General features: G+C 64.2%; 1 protein-coding gene across 1 annotated transcript; it reads right to left on the reverse strand.

Annotated features, from left to right (window-relative positions):
* Nucleotides 1-399: 399 nt before the first annotated feature.
* LOC125628453 (immunoglobulin superfamily member 1) lies at nt 400-17,695 on the reverse strand. The gene is made up of 17 exons (XM_075122315.1): nt 17,540-17,695; nt 16,882-16,917; nt 15,587-15,877; nt 14,036-14,326; nt 13,490-13,600; nt 12,887-12,914; nt 12,507-12,556; nt 11,948-11,985; nt 11,581-11,726; nt 10,160-10,224; nt 8,540-8,575; nt 8,016-8,300; nt 3,112-3,393; nt 2,644-2,730; nt 2,361-2,475; nt 1,500-1,842; nt 400-429 (listed from the first exon to the last, which is right to left on the reverse strand). The coding sequence occupies exons 1-17, from the start codon at nt 17,568-17,570 to the stop codon at nt 400-402; spliced, it is 2,265 nt and encodes a 754-aa protein (XP_074978416.1). The 5' UTR covers nt 17,571-17,695.
* Between the last annotated feature and the right edge of the window lie 1,427 nt (nt 17,696-19,122).

The raw sequence follows: 19,122 nt of genomic DNA on the forward strand, positions 1-19,122 counted from the left end.
AGACCCCACTCCCCCCAGAGCCGGGGATAGAACCCAGGCGTCCTGGACCCCACCCCACCCCCGCTGTAACCACTAGACCCCACTCCCCCCAGAGCCGGGGATAGAATCCCGGCGTCCTGGACCCCACCCCACCCCCGCTCTAACCACTAGACCCCACTCCCCCCAGAGCCAGGGATAGAACCCAGGTGTCCTGGCTCCCTGGGACTCCACCCAGCATCCTCTTTGATGGAGACCCCACATCCACTGGGGGCTGCACCTTCCTCCCACCCCCGCAGGTCTGGCAGGGCTGGTGCTTACCCCTGGTCACGCCTGAGCAACCCAGAACCACCAGCCACAACAGCGTCGTGGGCCCCATGGTCCCCCAGCGCGGTGGGGCCCGGTGGCGGATTTCGGGGGGGCTCAGGGGGTTTTCTGCTCTGCTTGCAAGAGCTGGGAATCAATGCGAGGGGTGACCTCTCGCAGCTAAGCACAGATTAGACTTACTTCCCCGTCCCGTGATGATTTACATCACATACGCAGGCTGGAAATTGCATCACTTTCCCCCCCGCCCCCGGGGCGGGGGGCCAAGTCCAGGCCTGCCTAGAGGAGCAGGCGGGGCCCGGCTCGGCTCCCGGCACTTACAAAACATAAACCACGGTTCAGGAAAAGGGGAAACTGAGGCACAGGGGCGAGCTATTTATCCACTCCAAGAGCTGGGAATAGAACCCAGAAGTCCTGACTTGCCCCTCCCCCAACCACTAGCCCCACTCCTCTTCCAGAGCTGGGGAGAGAACCCAGGAGTCCGGCAGAAGTGCTCCCTCGTCCGTCAGTTCTGTTTATTAGTGAGGCTGAAGAGGTGAGAGACAGAGTCCAGGGACGGCGCAGGATCGTTGCTGGTCGGCCAAGCAGGGGGTTTAACGGAGGCTGCTCGGTATTAACGTCCCCTCCTGTCGAGAGACCCCGGGGCAGCCGCTCTGGGCTGGAGGGAAGTACTGGAGCTAGGTGGGCCCGTGGGTCTGACTTGTGGGGCAGGGGTGGGGGTGGGGAGTGGGGCGGGGATACCAGGCTGGATGGGCCCATGGATCTGATCTGGGGGGGCGGGGATACGGGTGTGGATGGGCCCATGGATCTGATCTAGAGGGGCAGGGATGGGGGTGGGGAGTTGGGCAGGGATACTGGTGTGGATGGGCTCATGGATCTGATCGGGGGGGCGGGGACGGGGGTGGGGAGTGGGGTGGGGATACCGGTGTGGATGGGCCCGTGGATCTGATCTGGGGGGGTGGGGACGGGGGTGGGGAGTGGGGCGGGGATACCAGTGTGGATGCACCCATGGATCTGATCTGGGGGGGCGGGGATGGGGGTGGGGAGTGGGGCGGGGATACCAGTGTGGATGAGCCCATGGATCTGATCTGGGGGGGCGGGGACGGGGGTGGGGAGTGGGGCGGGGATACTGGTGTGGATGGGCCCATGGATCTGATCTGAGGGGGCAGGGGCGGGGGTGGGGAGTGGGGTGGGGATACCAGTGTGGATGGGCCCATGGATCTGATCTGAGGGGGCAGGGGCGGGGGTGGGGGTGGGGAGTGGGGTGGGGATACCAGTGTGGATGGGCCCATGGATCTGATCTGAGGGGGCAGGGGCGGGGGTGGGGGTGGGGAGTGGGGTGTGGATACCAGGCTGGATGGGCCCGTGGGTCCGATAGCCCCCACCCGTCCCCCCTGGTGTGTGTGTCCTGCTGTCCCTGTCCCCAGTGACCGGGCAGGAATTTGGGGGGGCTGCAGGTCCAACACAAGCGTCTCCGTCTGTCCCTTGGGCTGCCGGCTCTGCTCCCTGCTGGGCCGTGGGGGGGTCAGCGGGTGGGGGGTCCTGGGGACGAAGCCCAGAAGTCTCCTCAGCAACAGGGGTCTTTAGCCACCACCCCCATCACCCCAACCCCCCAGGGCCCTGCCTGCCCCCACCCCCCTCCGTCGACTCCCCCAGGTTGCCCACCAGACACCCCCCCATTCCAGCCCCTCCCCTCCGGGTGGGGGTGTGTGGGAGGCCTGGCCCCATGGCCTGGGGTGCCCCGCAGGACACCGGGGTTCAATCCCAGTCTCTTGCTCTCCGGAGCCTGGCACTGGGTCTCTGGAGCCCGCCCAGGTCTGGCTCCTGGTTCCCTCGGGTGGGAGCCACGCGCCGGCTGGGCCCGATCCTGGTTTGACCCCGGTACCAGCCTCCCCAGGGGAGATGGCCCTATCCAGGGCTCAAGGGCGACCCCCTCTGGTCAAAGGTCTTCAAGGCACCGTCTGGAGGATCAGTGGGGTCACCTCCCCCACCCCCAGGGACACAGCAGTGAGGTGAGGGGAGCCTCCCATGTGCAAGGTCACCTCGTCTCGAGTCCTCACCTCTTCCAGCTGTACGCGGCTTCGGCCAGAATCAGCACCAGGGCCAGCAGGACCCCGACGGCCAGGGACAGACGGACAATGGCAAACGGGGTATAATCCTGACTTGGGGGGGCCCCTAGAGGGAGGACAGGGGCAGGAGGTGAATGCACCATGCTGGGCAGGGGGGGCTGTGTCCCCCCACCTCCCTATGGGAGAGATGAGCCGTCCCCCCCCAATAACGTCTCTCCTCCCACCCAAATCTATAGAGAGCCAGTTTGATCTGCCAGCCCAGAGACCCCCGTACCTGGCCGCGTGCTACCCGGGCGGGTGGGAGCCGGCGCCACTCCAGGCTGAGTCAGGTCGGATCCCCCTGTGGGGCCAGAACCAGCATCTGTCAGGGGTGAGGCGGGTTAGGGGGAGAAACAGCAAACCCCCCCCCCCCCGCCCGTCACTGTCATTCTCAGTGCGGGAGAGTCCGGGGGAGGGATTTTAGTGCCTGGCAATGGTGCCAGCTGGGCATCCCCTGGTGTGGATGCCTTGTGCATCCCCAGAGCTGGGGCGTCCCCCTACGGCTCTGCAGCTCTCCCGGGGGCAGGGATCCCCCCACCCTCCGCCCCGAACCTCCAGCAGCTGGGAACCCCCCAGTGACGCTGCTGGGACGCCGGGCTCAGGGCAGGGCCTGGCTCTGAGCGTCCCCTCGGTGCAGAGCCCCCCCTTCCCCCCGAGGGTCGGGCTGGGGGTGGGAACGGAGATGCCGAACCGGGCCCCTCACCTGCTACCACCAGCTCCACGGGGTCGCTGTGGGGGGAGCTGACGGGCGGCTCCCCCAGGCTCTCGTAGCTGCAGGTGTAGGTGCCCCCGTCCTCCCGCCGGACGTTGGGGATGTGGAATTCGGCTCTCAAGCCGGCCGGCTCCGTGTGCCACCGTGCGACCCCCGCCCGGTACATCTTGAACCGCATGCCCAGCCGGGGCCCGTGGCAGGAGATGGAGACGTCCGTCCCCGGCGCGATCTCCCCGCTGGGGCTGAGGGAGATGGAGGGTTTGGAGAAGTGCACTGGGTTCAGGGAACGAGAGAGAATCGGCATCAGACCCCACGTTTGCGGGGACCCTATAGCCTCGTCCCAGCCCACCTGACCTGCCATCGTCGGGGCGACGTCCTTGCAGAGCCCTAGAGGGCAGGTGTGTGCAAGGGGCTGGACACAGAGAAGGGCCGACACCCTGTTTCCTGGCAACTGATGGCCTGGGCCCTTCCCCCCTGCCAGGTGAGAGCTAAAGGGTTGGAGAACAAAGGAATCAGGTGCCCTCCTGGCCCGGGAAAGGGACAAAGCCCAGAGGATGGGGGGCTGGAGGGGGAGGCAGTTTGGGGCTGGCTGGGACATGGAGTGAAGGGCAGACGGGGTTGTCTGATTCACTGCCCCCCAAAATGGACCCAGCTGAGGGGTCCTGTTCTCTGCACCTACAAGCTCTGTGTTAGACCATGTTCCTGTCGTCTAATAAACCTTCTGTGTTACTGGCTGGCTGAGAGTCACGTCTGACTGCGGAGTCGGGGGGGCAGGACCCTCTGGCCCCCCCAGGACCCCACCTGGGCGGACTCGCTGGGGGAAGCGCCCGGAGGGGCAGGCGAGGCTGGAGGCTCCGGGGTCAGCCCCAGGAAGGTGGAGCCGGGGGAGCTGTGTGTCCTGCAGACAGGCTGCTCCCGGAGAGGAGAGTTCCCCAGAGTCCAGCCTGGCTGTGTGGGGAGCAGATCCAGAGCATCGCCCGGGGACTCCGTGACAGCTCCGTCCCTAGCTATTCTGGGGCCCTATGCAGCCCCCCGGGGGGGGGGGGGTCTGGCAGGCCTCTGCGGGGCGGAGCTGGGGGGCTGCACTTCCAGCCGCCGGTGAGTGCAGGCCCGGACCTGCTGCGGAGCTCAGGAGAGTGGGGGTGGAGCAGGGGTGGGGGCGGGGCTGGGGCAGAGCAGGGGTGGAGCAGGGGCGGGGCTTTGGGGAAGGGGTGGGGTGGGGGCGGGGCTGGGGCAGAGCAGGGGTGGAGCAGGGGCGGGGCTTTGGGGAAGGGGTGGAGTGGGAGCAGGGCAGGGGCGGAGCAGGGGAAGGGGCAGGGGCGGGGCTTTGGGGCCGGGGGAGTGGGGGCAGGGCTGGGGCGGAGCAGGGGCAGGGAAGAGGCAGGGACTGAGCTTTGGGGGTGGGGCGGGGCAGGAAGAGGCGGGGTGGGCGGAGCAGGCTGGGGCTTTGGGGAAGGGGTGGAGTGGGGCGCTGCGGGGGGGAGCACAGCAGGGACGGGGGCCCTGGGGAAGAGGCGAGGCCGGGCCCGGAGCACCAGGCCCCTGCGCAAGGCACCAGGAAATGTGGTGCCCACATTTCCTGGGGCCCCGCAGCTGCGCGCTTTGCGTGTGGGCAGCGAGGGCCCCAGCGAGAGGCTTCCCCTCAGGCCGCCCACTTCCCTGGGTCTTGTCTCGCAGGCGGGACGCCCGAGGCGCAGACAACGTGGCGTTTATTGGGGTTACTTTCCAAGCCAGCTTATTCTGAAGCCCTTCACACCCGTCGGGCTGATCTCAATTCGCTGAGAGAGTCTGTTCCCCCGCGCCCCCTCCCCGGCTCCCACGCCGCAGAGCGTTTACCCCGCGCCCCCCTCCCCGGCTCCCACGCCGCAGAGCGTTTACCCCGCGCCCCCCTCCCCGGCTCCCACGCCGCAGAGCGTTTACCCCGCGCCCCCCTCCCCGGCTCCCACGCCGCAGAGCGTTTACCCCATGCCCCCCTTCCTGGCTCCCACGCCGCAGAACATTTCCCCCGCGCTCCCTCCCTGGCTCCCACGCCACAGAGCGTTTACCCCGCACCCCCTCCCTGGCTCCCACGCCGCAGAGCCTTTACTCCGCGCCCCCTCCCCGGCTCCCACGCCGCAGAGCGTTTACCCCGCGCCCCCTCCCCGGCTCCCACGCCGCAGAGCGTTTACCCCGTGCCCCCTCCCTGGCTCCCATGCCGCAGAGCGTTTACCCCGCGCTCCCTCCCTGGCTCCCACACCGCAGAGCGTTTACCCCGCGCCCCCTCCCCGGCTCCCACGCCGCAGAGCGTTTACCCCGTGCCCCCTCCCTGGCTCCCATGCCGCAGAGCGTTTACCCCGCGCTCCCTCCCTGGCTCCCACGCCGCAGAGCGTTTACCCCGCGCCCCCCTCCCCGGCTCCCACGCCGCAGAGCGTTTACCCCATGCCCCCCTTCCTGGCTCCCACGCCGCAGAACGTTTACCCCGCGCTCCCTCCCCGGCTCCCACACCGCAGAGAGTTTCCCCCGCGCCCCCCTCGCCAGCTCCCACGCCGCAGAGCGTTTACCCCGTGCCCCCCTTCCTGGCTCCCACGCCGCAGAGCGTTTACCCCGCGCCCCCTCCCTGGCTCCCACGCCGCAGAGCGTTTACCCCGCGCTCCCTCCCTGGCTCCCACGCCGCAGAGCGTTTACCCCGCGCTCCCTCCCTGGCTCCCACGCCGCAGAGCGTTTACGCCGTGCCCCCTCCCCGGCTCCCACGCCGCAGAGCGTTTACCCCGTGCCCCCTCCCTGGCTCCCACGCCGCAGAGCGTTTACCCCGCGCTCCCTCCCTGGCTCCCACGCCGCAGAGCGTTTACCCCGCGCCCCCTCCCCGGCTCCTACGCCGCAGAGCGTTTACGCCGTGCCCCCTCCCCGGCTCCCACGCCGCAGAGCGTTTACCCCGTGCCCCCTCCCTGGCTCCCACGCCGCAGAGCGTTTACCCCGCGCCCCCTCCCCGGCTCCCACGCCGCAGAGCGTTTACGCCGTGCCCCCTCCCCGGCGCCCACGCCGCAGAGCGTTTACCCCGCGCTCCCTCCCTGGCTCCCACGCCGCGGAGCGTTTACCCCGCGCCCCCTCCCTGGCTCCCACGCCGCAGAGCGTTTACCCCGCTCTCCCTCCCTGGCTCCCACGCCGCAGAGCCTTTACTCCGCGCCCCCTTCCTGGCTCCCACGCCGCAGAGCCTTGCCGGTGTCCCTGCTCCCCCTTTCCTGTTCCCATCCCCGACCCCCATCAAACATGATTCCATGTTTGACCCCAGTTGATATCGTAATATTCTCAGCTGCACCTTAATTCACCTTGTACTGAAATTTAACTAACCAATCCTAACATTGTAACATAGTCCTCTAACCAATTAGATCCCACAGCCCTAATCAACTGACACCTATTAAAATTAATTACCTAGCAGACAGAAACCATTAGAGAACCAGACAGATGAACAATAGGAAAGTGTTTCAGAGGTTTTCTCTCCCCCTACCCCACTCTCCTGCTGGTAATAGCTCATCTTAAGTGCTCACTCTCCTTACAATGTGTATGGTAAACATCCATTTTTGCATGGTCTGTGTGTATATAAATCTCCTCACTGTATTTTTCACTTTATGCATCCGATGAAATGAGCTGTAGCTCACGAAAGCTCATGCTCAAATAAATTGGTTAGTCTCTAAGGTGCCACAAGTCCTCCTTTTCTAATAGGAAAGCCGGGGCCATGAAGATAAAACAGTACAGGAAAGAGGATTTCACAACCCCAGCCATTGAGAAGTGATTTCTGGCCAGACAGGATGCTGGCAAACTAACAGGTTTCAGAGCGGCAGCCGTGTTCGTCTGTATCCGCAGAAGGAACCGGAGGACTTGGGGCACCTCAGAGACTAACAAATTTATTAGAGCATAAGCTTTCATGGGCTACAATTGCATCCGATGAAGTGGGCTGTAGCTCACGAAAGCTTACGCTCCACTAAATTTGTTAGTCTCTAAGGTGCCCCAAGTCCTCCGGTTCTTTTAAAGTTTTCTTTAACCGTCTTTATCCGGTGGTGACGGGCACTATGAGGGCAGGCTCGTCTTCCTGACAGCCCAATGGCATCTTATTTCAGTGTGACGGGTTTGGGATGTGAGGAGGTGACCGCTCGCTTCCCGGCTTATGGCTGCCCCTGCTGCCTAGCCAGAGGCCTCAGCCCAAGATCCAGGCCTCAGGCAGTCCTAGTGAGAGACGATCCATACACAGGCAGACCGTGATTTTGATTCTTTGTTTTATATCTATACCTAGCTAACTGATCAAAAATACACCTAAATTCTGAAAGTATCGGCCTGAATATCTATATCCTAACACCCGTGTCCATTAATTTGGAATAAACTAGGGAAATAAAATAATTTTAAAAATTGTATGTTCGCACGCGATATATTTTGCAATGAAAGAAAGAAATACGTTTTACATGAACGGTTTCATACGTTTTTGAAATCCAACGTGTGTCTCCTTAATTAAAACCAGTTTGACAACATTCGGAAAGGAAATGAACGGTTTTTGAAAGACAGTTTTCGCAAGGCTTTCCTAAACTCTGAAACCGAATAAATAATTCGACTAAAAGCGGCGATAAAACCTTCTTGTTACAAACGAGCGCACGCTGTATTTGAAAATATCACGCCACAAGTGTAATATGGGAAGTGGGGTCAAATGGGTTAGAGCAGAGGGGGCTGGGAGCCAGGATTCCTGGTTCTCTCCCCAGCTCTGGAAGGGGAGTGGGGTCCAGTAGTTAAAGCAGGGGGGCTCGGCGCCCGGACTCCTGGGTTCTCTCCCCAGCTCTGGAAGGGGAGTGGGGTCTAGTGGTTAGAGCGGGGGGGGCACTGACCCAGGACTCCTGCGTTCTGGTACTAGGCTATAGCAGACACCCCCTCACCTGCTACCACCAGCTCCACGGGGTCGCTGCGGGGGGAGCTGACGGGCGGCTCCCCCAGGCTCTCGTAGCTGCAGGTGTAGGTGCCCCCGTCCTCCCGCCGGACGTTGGGGATGTGGAATTCGGCTGTCAAGCCGGCCGGCTCCATGTGCCACCGCGCGACCCCCGCCCGGTACATCTTGAACCGCATGCCCTGCCGGGGCCCGTGGCAGGAGATGGAGACGTCCGTCCCCGGCGCGATCTCCCCGCTGGGGCTGAGGGAGATGGAGGGCTTGGAGTAGGGGGATTCTGCAGAGGGATGGACACAGGCTGTGAGGCAGAGCGCCCCCTGGAGGGGACAGGTCCCATTCCCCACCCCCCTGAGCCAGTCAGCCCCGGCCCTGGGGCCCACTGCCTGACCATCATCCCCTAACCTCCAATCTACCCCTCCATCCTGTTGCCCCTTTCTTCTGAGACAGGGTGTCCCACCCCTCATCATATCTCCCAGACCCCTCCTTGGACAAAGCTAGTTTCTGCAGGCGACTCACGAGCAGCAGCAAATGGGAGGCGGGTCCAGATGACACCTGTAATGAGAAGTGGGTGTTTGATGCGGGGGACGGGAGACGCGGGGGGGACGACGATGAGATCACATCCTACCCACCCCCGTGTGACATCATCGGGGCCAGAGTCATGTGCCAGCCCATGGGAGTTCGCAGCCATTGCTGGCCAGAGTTTGCAGCCAGCCTGCATCAGAGGTGGGTCGCTACCATGGGTGTTAACTCTGAACCCTAATGATGATGCACCAAATGCTGCAGCTGGCAGCTATTTCCCTGGGGAAAGCAAGAGTTTTAACCCTTGCTCCACTGTGCACCTGCAGCCTGAGGGGGATGCAGAATCTGGGAATCTGGCCCCGGATGCCGGGGTCCGTGCACGAGCTAGGGCTCTCGCTGGGGAATTTGCACCCCACTAACTGAGGAATCAGGGGTCCGGCTGTTGACTGAGGGTTGCTGTGCCTAGCCCACAATCCACAGGGCTTTGGGTGTGGGCCGGAGAGGGGACGGGGGCCACCGTGGGAAGAGTTGCCCAGCTGGCGGGGGGGAGGCGGTGCTGGGAGGCAGATTCCAACCTGGGGGCATAGACTAGGTTGTTGCGGGGGAAGCGGGGGCAGGACACTGCTTGTGCAATGGGGAGCCACCGCCGGTCTCATGCTGCCAACTTCCCCAAGCACTGGGGGAAGGGACAGTCCAGCAGGCCCCCCCATGTCTGCCCTACCCAGGCACTGTCCTATGGGGGCAGCTAACACAAGGGGCTGGTGGTTGGGGCAGGGTGTGAAGGAGGACAGGGTCTGGTTGTGGGGGGCAGGGTGTGTGTTGGGGGCTGTGGGGGGAGGACTGGGGCTGGTTGTGGGGGGCAGGGTGTGTGTTGGGGGCTGTGGGGGGAGGACTGGGGCTGGTTGTGGGGGGCAGGGTGTGTGTTGGGGCTGTGGGGGGGGACGACTGGGGCTGATTGTGGGGGGCAGGGTGTGTGTTGGGAGCTGTGGGGGGAGGACCGGGGCTGGTTGGGGGGGGCAGGGTGTGTGTTGGGGGCTGTGGGGAGAGGACCGGGGCTGATTGGGGGGGCAGGGTGTGTGTTGGGGGCTGTGTGGGGGGAGGACAGGGGCTGGTTGTGGGGGGCAGGGTGTGTGTTGGGGGTTGTGGGAGGAGGACAGGCGCTGGTTGTGGGGGGCAGGGTGTGTGTTGGGGCTGTGTGGGGGGAGGACAGGGGCTGGTTGGGGGGGCAGGGTGTTTGTTGGGGCTGTGTGGGGGGAGGACAGGGGCTGGTTGTGGGGGGCAGGGTGTGTGTTGGGGGCTGTGGGGGGAGGACCGGGGCTGATTGTGGGGAGCAGGGTGTGTGTTGGGGCTGTGTGGGGGGAGGACAGGGACTGGTTGTGGGGGCAAGGTGTGTGTTGGGAGGCTGTGTGGGGGGGGAGGACCGGGGCTGGTTGTGGGGGGGCAGGCTGTGTGTGGGTTAGGGGACTCTCCCTGGCTCCCCACTCGCCATGGGGACCTACCAAGGACTCAGGGAGGCTGAGCCAGCCCTGTCCCACCGCCTTGGGGAGGGGAGAAGAGCCCCGAGGGGGGCGCAGGGAGGGGAGAAGAGCCCCGAGGGGGGCACAGGGACCCACTCACCCAGAGCGAGGAGCAGGGCAGGAGAGGGGCCCATGGTGCTGGGGCCCCAGAGGAGCAAGCGACACCTGGGGAGCGACGCACGGTGCAACTGACTCTGGGGAGGAAGTGCCCGGCTCAGTGTCTCAACAGGAAAAATTTTTCCTGGGGCCTCCCACCACCCACAGTCTGGGTTTCACAAGAGCCTCCGGGCGAAGACCGCATGGCAGGGACTGGCTGGCTCAAGGGGGTGGGGGAAGGGGGCACGGGGCGTTTCCCCTCTCGGGGGTGTCAGCTCTGATCTGGCCCCCGGGCAGGGATTAGCAGGATCAGGGGGGCTCTTTAAGCAGGAGTTAAGGGAAACTGAGGCAACTGGGAGACAGACGATTTCGGAGCGCCCAGGGGCAGGCGGTCATGGGTCAGACGCGTCGCTCCAGGCCGATCTGTGGGTCCAGAGGCTGAAGGGGCCAAGATCTCAGGAGTGGGGGGCATCTCATGCAGGGGCTAGAATCTCAGGGTAGGGGGAGCATCTCATGCAGGGGCCAGCATGGGGGAGCTGAGGGGACTTTATCCTCCGCACACGGTTGAATGGCAGCAAAGCCTCGTTCAGTGAAAAACAGCCCCCACCCCCCCGGGCCCCCTGCAGGGGGGATGCAGAACTGCTCTGCTCTGTGTCCTAGCAGCCGCACTGCTTCCCACAAGTGGTGATTCCCACGTCACCCAAGGGGCCCTTCCGGGGAAGTCGCAAGGGGGGGGGATTAGCTGTGGGGCTCTCCATGTGCCCACGTTATCTGGCCCGAGGAGTCCCGAGGAGGGGAACATCGGGGTCACAGGGTGATGCCCCCCAAATCTCTCGTACAGGCTTCCCCTTTCCCCCCACCCGGCTCACGGCGATGGATCCCCCAGCACAGTGGGGAAGGGACGACCCCATGGAGGGGATGTAAACAGCCGGCGCCCCTCTGCAGCTTTGTCCAGAGTCAGGCCGCGAACCACGGCGTCCTGGCCAATTGACGCCCTTCCCCAGAATGGCTGCAACCCAGCGCGGGGTGACGGGTCCAGGTATAACCAGCCCCCGCGCCCCCCCATCTCCCCCAGGTGTTACACACATTCCCGACACAGGGGGGCTGTGGGGTGCCCAGGTTGGGCTGGTTTGTGGTTCTGTCTTTATTACAAATCTGGAAATTAACAGGATGCAAAATACCATAAAATCTGTCTCAATGTGTCCCCTCCCCCTCCCAGTGCTGAGCCCCCCACACTTGCCCCCCACACGTGGGTCTGGGTGGGGCAGGGGGACAGCAGCTCAGTGGGATGGGGCCGCAGCAGGGGGAGGGCAGGGTCCCCCCTAAATCTTCCCTAGAAGCAGAGTTCTCGGGGCAGGTGCTGCAGGGGGGGTGAGTCTGTTGTCCCCTGGGGGCCGGCGCCCCATGGCTGCGGGGGGCTCTCACTGCAGGGCCCCCTGGCTCACGTTGATCGCGGCGTACATGCTGGGCTGGGCGGGCTCGGGGGCTGGGGCCAGAGCCCCCCGCTTGGCCTGCAGTGCCTGGCCGTCCAGCTCGGCGTAGGTGACTTCGTCAGCGCCGGGGTCGGGCTCCTGGGACACACAAAGCACAGGGTACACACACAAACAGACACACACACCCCCCATGGGGATCCCGTAAGCCCACCCCCCTTCCAGCAGCCCAACCCCCACCCCAAACCACCGAGTGTGCCAGGAAAGGTGTATGTGTGGGGGGGGGGCTGTGAGGGGGCTGCTGGGGCCCATGTGGGGCAAGGTTGGGGGTCAGGCCCCATGGGGGAACAGGGGACACTTACCAGGGTCTGCGGCTCTTTCCCCTTGTTGATAGAGGCGTCTGCAGAACAGAGACACCCGCTGAGCTGCACCCCCGGACGGCCCAGAGCAGGACCCCACACCCAGCTCCGACCCCCCCCACCCAGCCAGGGGGCTCAGAGACCGGCACAGCCACCCTCTCCCCCCAACCCACAGCATGGGCCATGGTCATTAGCCCCGAGTGACAGAGAGGAAAACTGAGTCACAAAAATGTCGAGGGGGTTACAGCGGGGGCTGGGAGTCAGAAGGCCTGGGTTCTCGCCCTGGCTCAGGAGGAGAGTGGGGTCTAGACTAGTGGTTAGAGCAGGGGGCTGGGAGCCAGGAGTGGACGGGGAACTAGAGCGGGAAGGGAGGGTGGCCCCAGGGAGATCCTGGGAGTCCAACACTCTCATCTGACACCGGCTACCTCTGGGACCCCCTCCTTAGTCCCGCCCAGCAGCAGCTGTAAATCAGACCCTGCCCCATACGGGTGGAGCCCCCACAAAACCCTCTCCTCCCCGGGGTCCTGCCCCACCCTGGTACCCCCTTGGGTGTGTTACTCACAGACGGGGCCTTGCTGAGCCGATGTCTTTAATGCCCCCATAGGGCTGGTGCTAAAAGAGAAAATCCCCTTGTAAACGTCATATCCCCCCACCCGCGGGGAGATTCCTCAACACATCCAGACAGCGCCCCCAGGCTGCCTCACACTGAACCCAATTCCCTGAGCCGCCCTTGCCCCAACCACCAGACCCCACCCCCCCCCCGCCCTAACCACTAGACTCCACTCCCCTCCCAGAGGCAGATACAGAACCCAGGATTTCTGGTCACCGCCCACTCCCGGCTCTAACCACTAGCCCCACTCCCCTCCCTGAGCCGAGGAGAGAACCCAGGAGTCCTGTGACCCAGGCAAGTGGATCTGGAGCGGGAGGGGCTGGAGTTCCTACCTGCTGGGTCTCGGTGCGGCTCCTTTTCCTGCCGAGGGACACAAACAAGAAACCTCCATGAGCCGATCGGGATCCCCCGGTCTCAGCGCCTGGCCACTCACCCCCCACAGGGCAGCAGGGATGGAGGGTCTGGGGGGGTCCCCTCTGCTGCTGGGGCTGAGCCTGGATCCCTGCTGGGCTGAGCCGGACCAGCAGGGGGCAGCGTAACACTGTAGCATGTGCCGGGGGGAGGGGCAGATTAACTCGCGGGGCGGGGGGGGGGGGGGGGGGGGGGAAGGGGGCCTTTCCTGTTCCCAATCCTCCCTTGTTAGTGACTCGTGATAACGAACCTGATCCAGGCCAGTCGGCTCCTCTGTCACCCGAGGTACCGGAGAGGCATGGTGCCGGCAGCTCGTTATACAGGGACCCCACGCCCGGCGCTGAGATGCGGCCACCTCTGGGGTGGGACAGCTGCGGTGTACAGAGGTTACACACGCAACAGCGCCCTCTGCTGCGCCCCCCTGCTCCTGGGCTTTCCCGGCACAGTCCCCCATCCAAGCCGTGACCCCATCCCGCCCTGCTTAGAGGCAGGCTTAACCCTTCCCTCGCTGGCGGGGCACTTACTGGCTCGGGTTTTTCTGAAGCAGACGAAGGCCACGAGGAGGAGGAGGAGGAGGAGGACAGCGGCTGCCGCGCTCACCCCGGGGATGATGTGCGAAGTCAGCAACGCTGGTCCTGCGGGAATAGAACCAGGGTCCGTCAGGGCTGGGGGAGGGGCTGAAATAGTGCCTCAGTGGTCGCCCCACCCCCACCCCGCAACTCAGCATCGATCGTCAGGGTCATTCTGGGTGCGGAGAGGGAGATTGTTTGTGGCTGGGGCCGGTGCCGGCTGGGCAGCCCCTGAGCCCCAACTCCTCTGTGCGTCCCCAGAGCAGGGGCAGCCCGGGGAACCATCCCCTGGCAAAAGCCCCCCTGATCTGCAGCTCCCCCTGGGAGCAGGGATCCCCCCTCCCTCAGCCTTGAACCTCCAGCAGCTGCTCCCCAGCCACATGTCCCCACCTCAGCCCAGGGCAGAGCCTGGCTCCGAGCGTGTCCCATCAGTGCGGAGTCCCCCCGAGGATCCGGCTGGGGGTGGGGCTGGGAGCGGGGACACTGAGCCGGGCCCCTCACCTGCTACCACCAGCTGCACGGGGTGGCTGGGCTGCGAGGAGACGAAGGGCTCTGACCGGGGCTGGTAGCTGCAGCCGTAGCTCCCTCCGTGCTGCCGGCCCACGGTGGGGATGTGGAACTCGGCCCCGTCCCCAGCAGGGTCCATGTGTCGCGGCGGGTTCAGGTCTCCAGCCTTGTGCAGGAAGAACCTCACGTCCCGGGGCTGCCCCCGACACCGGATGGTGACGTCTGCCCCTGGGGCGGTGACCCCAGTGGGGCTCAGAGAGATGGAGGGTCTGGGTAAGCTGGGATCTGCGCACAGGAGACAGGCTGTGAGAGTCAAGCCCACCCAGGGCGCCGGGTGCACACGCGAGCGGCTAGTCCTGCCCGGCCACGGCTCCATTGATATTTTCAGCTCCATCAGAGCTAGCCCGGCTGCCGCCCGCCGGCTCCCGCTGCAGGGCAGACACCCCACAACAGCCCACAGCTCTGGGGTGACCCCAGGTGACGGCTCCCTGCCTCCGGCCCGGCCACAATCAGGGCCACGCTCGTCTGGGCAGGGGACAGAACTTCCTCCGGGGCCGGACCCAGGCTGCAGGACGAGCTTCCCCAGCACCCAGGGACCCCCCAAACCTCCCCACCTCTGGCTCCAAGGCCAGGCGCCCTCCTCCGGCTGGCCTGCTCCCTTGTTGACCCGGGACAGCGCGGACATTGACCCCCTGAAACCGACCCTCCGCGGTGGGCACAGACCTGCCCCGGGGAGGGGACGAGAGAGAACGACCCGCCCGTGACAGCCGGGGCCCCGTCGCTTAACCCTCGACTGGCAGGCGCCCCAACACCGCAGTGACCAGGGCAGCGTCAGACCATGTGCAGGGTAGGAGGCTGCTCCCCCCTGGCTGGGAACCCCCCAGTGACTCCGTCTCCGCTCCCCGGCCGGGCGTCCCCTCTGCTGGGCCCAGGGCTCAGGGCAGAGCCTGGCTCTGAGTGGTTCATTGGCGTGGAGCCCCCCCGAGTATCCAGCTGGGTGTGGGGCTGACAGCGGGGACACTGAGCCGGGCCCCTCACCTGCTACCACCAGCTCCACGGGGTCGCTGGGCTCCACCCAGGTCTTCGGATCCGAGTCGGGGGGATAATAGCAGGTGTAGCTGCCTCCCTCTGCCTGGCTTACTTTGGGGATGGGAAATGTGACCCCTGCCCTCACCCCGGCCCCCTCCCCGCTGGGGCTCAGGGTGATGGAGAGTTTGGGGGAGCTGAGATCTGGAGTGGGAGGGAGACGGGGCGTGAGACAGACCCCGGCACGGCCACTGCACCCCATCCCCAGCATGGAGCGTCAGCGACGGGGCAGAGACAGGGTCAGGGTCTCCCCTGGGGTCCAGGCCACCAAGGCACCAGCCCAAGATCTCCTCCCTCCCTCCCTCCCTCCCCATCTTTGCGTGGCTGAGATCTCCTCCCCAACCCAACCTTCACTGGCTGGAAGTCCCATCTGCTGGGCACCAGGGCTCGCTGAGACCCCCCCCCGGGGTTTGGCTGGGGGTGGGGCTGGGAGCCGAGGTGCTGGGCTGGGCCCCTCACCGGTTACGATGATCTGCACAGGGTCGCTGGGCTCCGAGTAGGCAGCTGATCCCGTTGTGTGGCTATAACGACAGGTGTAGCTGCCCCCGTGTTCCCGTCTGGCGCTGGGGATGGGAAATTCAGCCTCAGAGCCAGCAGGGTCCGTGTAATTCACATATTTCTCCTTTCCAGCCTTGTAGAGGAGGATCCTCATGCCCAGGCGCTGATGCCGACACCGGATGGTGACGTTTCCCCCCACGGGGATCACCCCACCGGAGCTGACGGAGATGGACGGTTTGGGGTAGGACCCCTCTGGATTCACAAACAAACAGGCAGTGAGTGGGGGGACACAAACCGCGTCTGTCTGACACAGCAGGGGGGAAGGAGATTTCCAGTCTCGGATTCCTTCAGTTCTCCAGGGTCAATTCAGCCCTGCCCCCGCTGCAGTCAGGAGTGACTCCGGATTGACCCCGGGGGCTGAGATCAGAATCACCCTCCTGTTTCTCTAACTTTGTAGCCCAGCGGCAGCTCTGCTGGGGTTGGGCTGAACATGGATTATTCTTTAAAATATTCTAAAAACCACGTTTCCTCCAATTGTCCGGCAATGTGCTGTACACCGGGGGAGAGGAGGGGGGGGTGCTGGGATCATGGGACACATTTGGGTCCTTTGAGCAAGAGGCTCCCAGAACAGGCCCCCCAAAAAAGCATGTGTTTGCAAAATCCCCCGGTTGTTCTAACATTTTCCGGCCCATCCCTGGGGCCCAAACTCCGGCTCTGCTCCGGCCCAAACCTCTCTCAGCCGCTGGGGATTTAGCTCTGCTCCGCCCGGTGCTGGGGGCCAATTTGGGGACGGGATATTTCCAACGGGATGTTCCGAACGCCGGGTCGGGCTGAGCCTGACCCACGAGCAAAGCAGTGACAGGTGCGTGTGCAGCAAGCCAAGGGTGAGACACAACGGTGCCTTGCTCCAGTCCCTCTGCGTGTCCCCTTCTTACAGCCCTGCTCCGAGTGACCCGTTCCCCAGGGCTACGGCCAGCTCCCTGGGCACAGTTCGGGGGCGCTGTGGGGTGGCTGGTGCCTTCACTCTGTATTTTCCTGGGGGGCAGAGCTTTGAGTGCAGGCAAATTCTCCCTGTGTGGTGCCCATCCCTGTTAATGAGAGGGGCGAGGTCTCAGTCCCCACCTCTGGGTGTGGGAGGGAGCACAGGTCAGACAGGATCATCCCTTTGGCGGATCTGCGCCCCTCAACCCCCATCCACGTCCCTCATCATTAATGTGGAAATTCCCCCAGCTGCCCCATTCCCCAAAGATACTCACCTCCCGACACCCCACGCTGGCCGACCAGCCAGCAGCCTGGAAAGGAGACGGGCCATTAGGGACCAGATCCTAGAGTGACTGGATCCTACACCCTGGACTCAGATCCCCACATGGGCACACGCCAGGGTCTCGGATCCCCCTTCCCCCATGGGGAACTGTGATGCAGCAGGGAGGGGGGAGTGTTGCCCTGGGAATGTGGTAGGGGAGTTTCACTGGGGATGGGAGACCTGAGAGCCTGTCACCTGAGCCAGGAGGGGGAGGGGGAGGTAACTCCTCTGCCCGGGAATGTGGACAGAGGCTGCAGGAGGGAGCCTGCTGGGGCGGGGTTTGGTTTCAGTTTGGGGCTGGGTGGGGGAACGCAGGGAACCCCAGGGCTGGGGTCTGAGCTCCCTGCTCCCCCAGAAGGACTGGACTGAGGGGTCCTGGTTGTACCCACAAGCTCTGTTTTGGACTGTGTTCCTGTTCTCCAATAAACCTTCCGCTTTATTGGCTGGCTGAGAGTCACAGTGAATCCCAGGAAGAGGGGTACAGGCCCCGGACTCCCCCACACTCCGTGACAGGAACATACCCTGGTCTCAGATTCACCCACCCGTAGCCACACGCCCTGGTCTCAGATACCCCCCCATAGGCACACACCCTGGGTGTGTCTGATACTCACCGAGGAAGAGGACGGTGAGAGCAGATGCCATGATGGGGCAGTGGGGGGCCGCTCAGCTCTCCCACCAACACCCCACTGCTGAGCTCCACTGAGCCTGAGACCCGAGTGCGAGCGGAATGAGGAACTGCGCCGGGGGCTGCAGCCCCAGGAAGCCCGTGATGTGCTTGGCCCCTTTCTTCCCATCAGATGGTTCCTCTGCAATCTCCAGCCCAAATCTACCATGGTCAGAGCAAAGCCAGCTCCCTGCAACACCCACCAAACCACATCCCCTCCTGCAGCTGCCTGGTCCCCCCCGCACCCCACATCACCTCCCTGCCCCACGGAGCTGCCCAGTCCGGGGACCAGCTGGGAACAGGGGAATCTCAAGTGGTGCCCAGGCTGCCCTGACCTTTTCCAACAGGCCCGTCTAGCCTCCCTGGAGCCGCAGATCAGAGCAGAGGAGGGATCCCCCCCACACACACACAGTGCCCCCCACGGAGTGACCCTCTCCCGTGGAGCAGGGCAGAGGTTCCTTCCTGACCAGGCTGGGGCCAGTGCCTGCCCTGGAGCATGAGGGTGGAGGGACCTGCCCATCCTCCCTTCCAGGTAGTGGCGCTGCAGACGGGACAGAGGGCTGGGAGTCTGGGGGGTGGTTTTGGGCCCCTGTGAGGTGGGGAGGGACGGATACATTTAGATCCTAAGTTGCTGAAGCAGCAGCTGAAAAATCCATGAAAAGGGGAAGTGTGTCCAGAGCCGGCGCTCACTTTCTGTTTCTGTTACTGCCACTGCCAGTGAAACTCAGCATAAACTTGATTCCCTGGCAGCGACCCTGTAATATACCCCGGCTCTGGGAGGGGACTGGGGTCTAGTGGTTAGAGCAGGAAGGTCCCAGCACTCCCCCCCAAACAATCCCATCTCCCCTAGGTGTGACATACACTCCCGGCGCAGGGAGAGGGGGGCTGTGGCTACCTGGGGGGGCTGGTTTGTGGTTCAGTGTTTATTACAAATCTGGAGACTAACAGGATGCAAAATCACATAAAAGCTGCCTCAATGTGTCCCCTCCCCATCCCGGTGCTGAGCCCTCCCCCAGGTCCCCAAATGTTGTTCTGGGAGGGGAAGGGGGACAGCAGCTCAATGGGATGGGGCTGCAGCGGGGGGAGGGCAGCCTGGGGCATCCCCCCTGTCACGGAGTGTGGGGGAGTCCAGGCCCTGCACCCCTCTTCCTGGGATTCACTGAGACTCTCAGCCAGCCAGTAAAACAGAAGGTTTATTGGACAACAGGAACACAGTCCAAAACAGAGCTTGTGGGTACACCCAGGACCCCTCAGTCGAGTCCTTCTGGGGGAGCAGGGAGCTTAGACCCCAGCCCTGGGGTTCCCTGCGTTCCTCCACCCAGCCCCAAACTGAAACTAAACCCCCCCAGCAGGCTCCCTGCTGCAGCCTCTGTCCACATTCCTGGGCAGAGGTGTTACCTCCCCGCCCCCTCCTGGCTCAGGTGACAGGGTCTCAGGTCTCCCATCCCCAGGGCACATTCCCAGGTCAACACTCCCCCCTCCCTGCTGCGTCACATCCTCACACCCCCTAAATCTTCCCTAGAAGCAGAG

Source organism: Caretta caretta, chromosome 23 (genome assembly GCF_965140235.1).
Source record: "Caretta caretta isolate rCarCar2 chromosome 23, rCarCar1.hap1, whole genome shotgun sequence".
Lineage (NCBI taxonomy): Eukaryota > Metazoa > Chordata > Testudines > Cheloniidae > Caretta > Caretta caretta.

Coding starts and splice junctions, on each gene's coding strand:
- LOC125628453 (XM_075122315.1), bottom strand. CDS start 17,570: ATGGCATCTGCTCTCACCGTCCTCTTCCTCG. Junction 14,327..15,586: donor TGTGCAGATCATCGTAACCG/GTGAGGGGCCCA, acceptor TCCTGTGCGCAG/ATCCCAGCTTACCCAGACCC. Junction 11,727..11,947: donor GGAAAGAGCCGCAGACCCTG/GTAAGTGTCCCC, acceptor TGTGTGTCCCAG/GAGCCCGACCCCGGCGCTGA.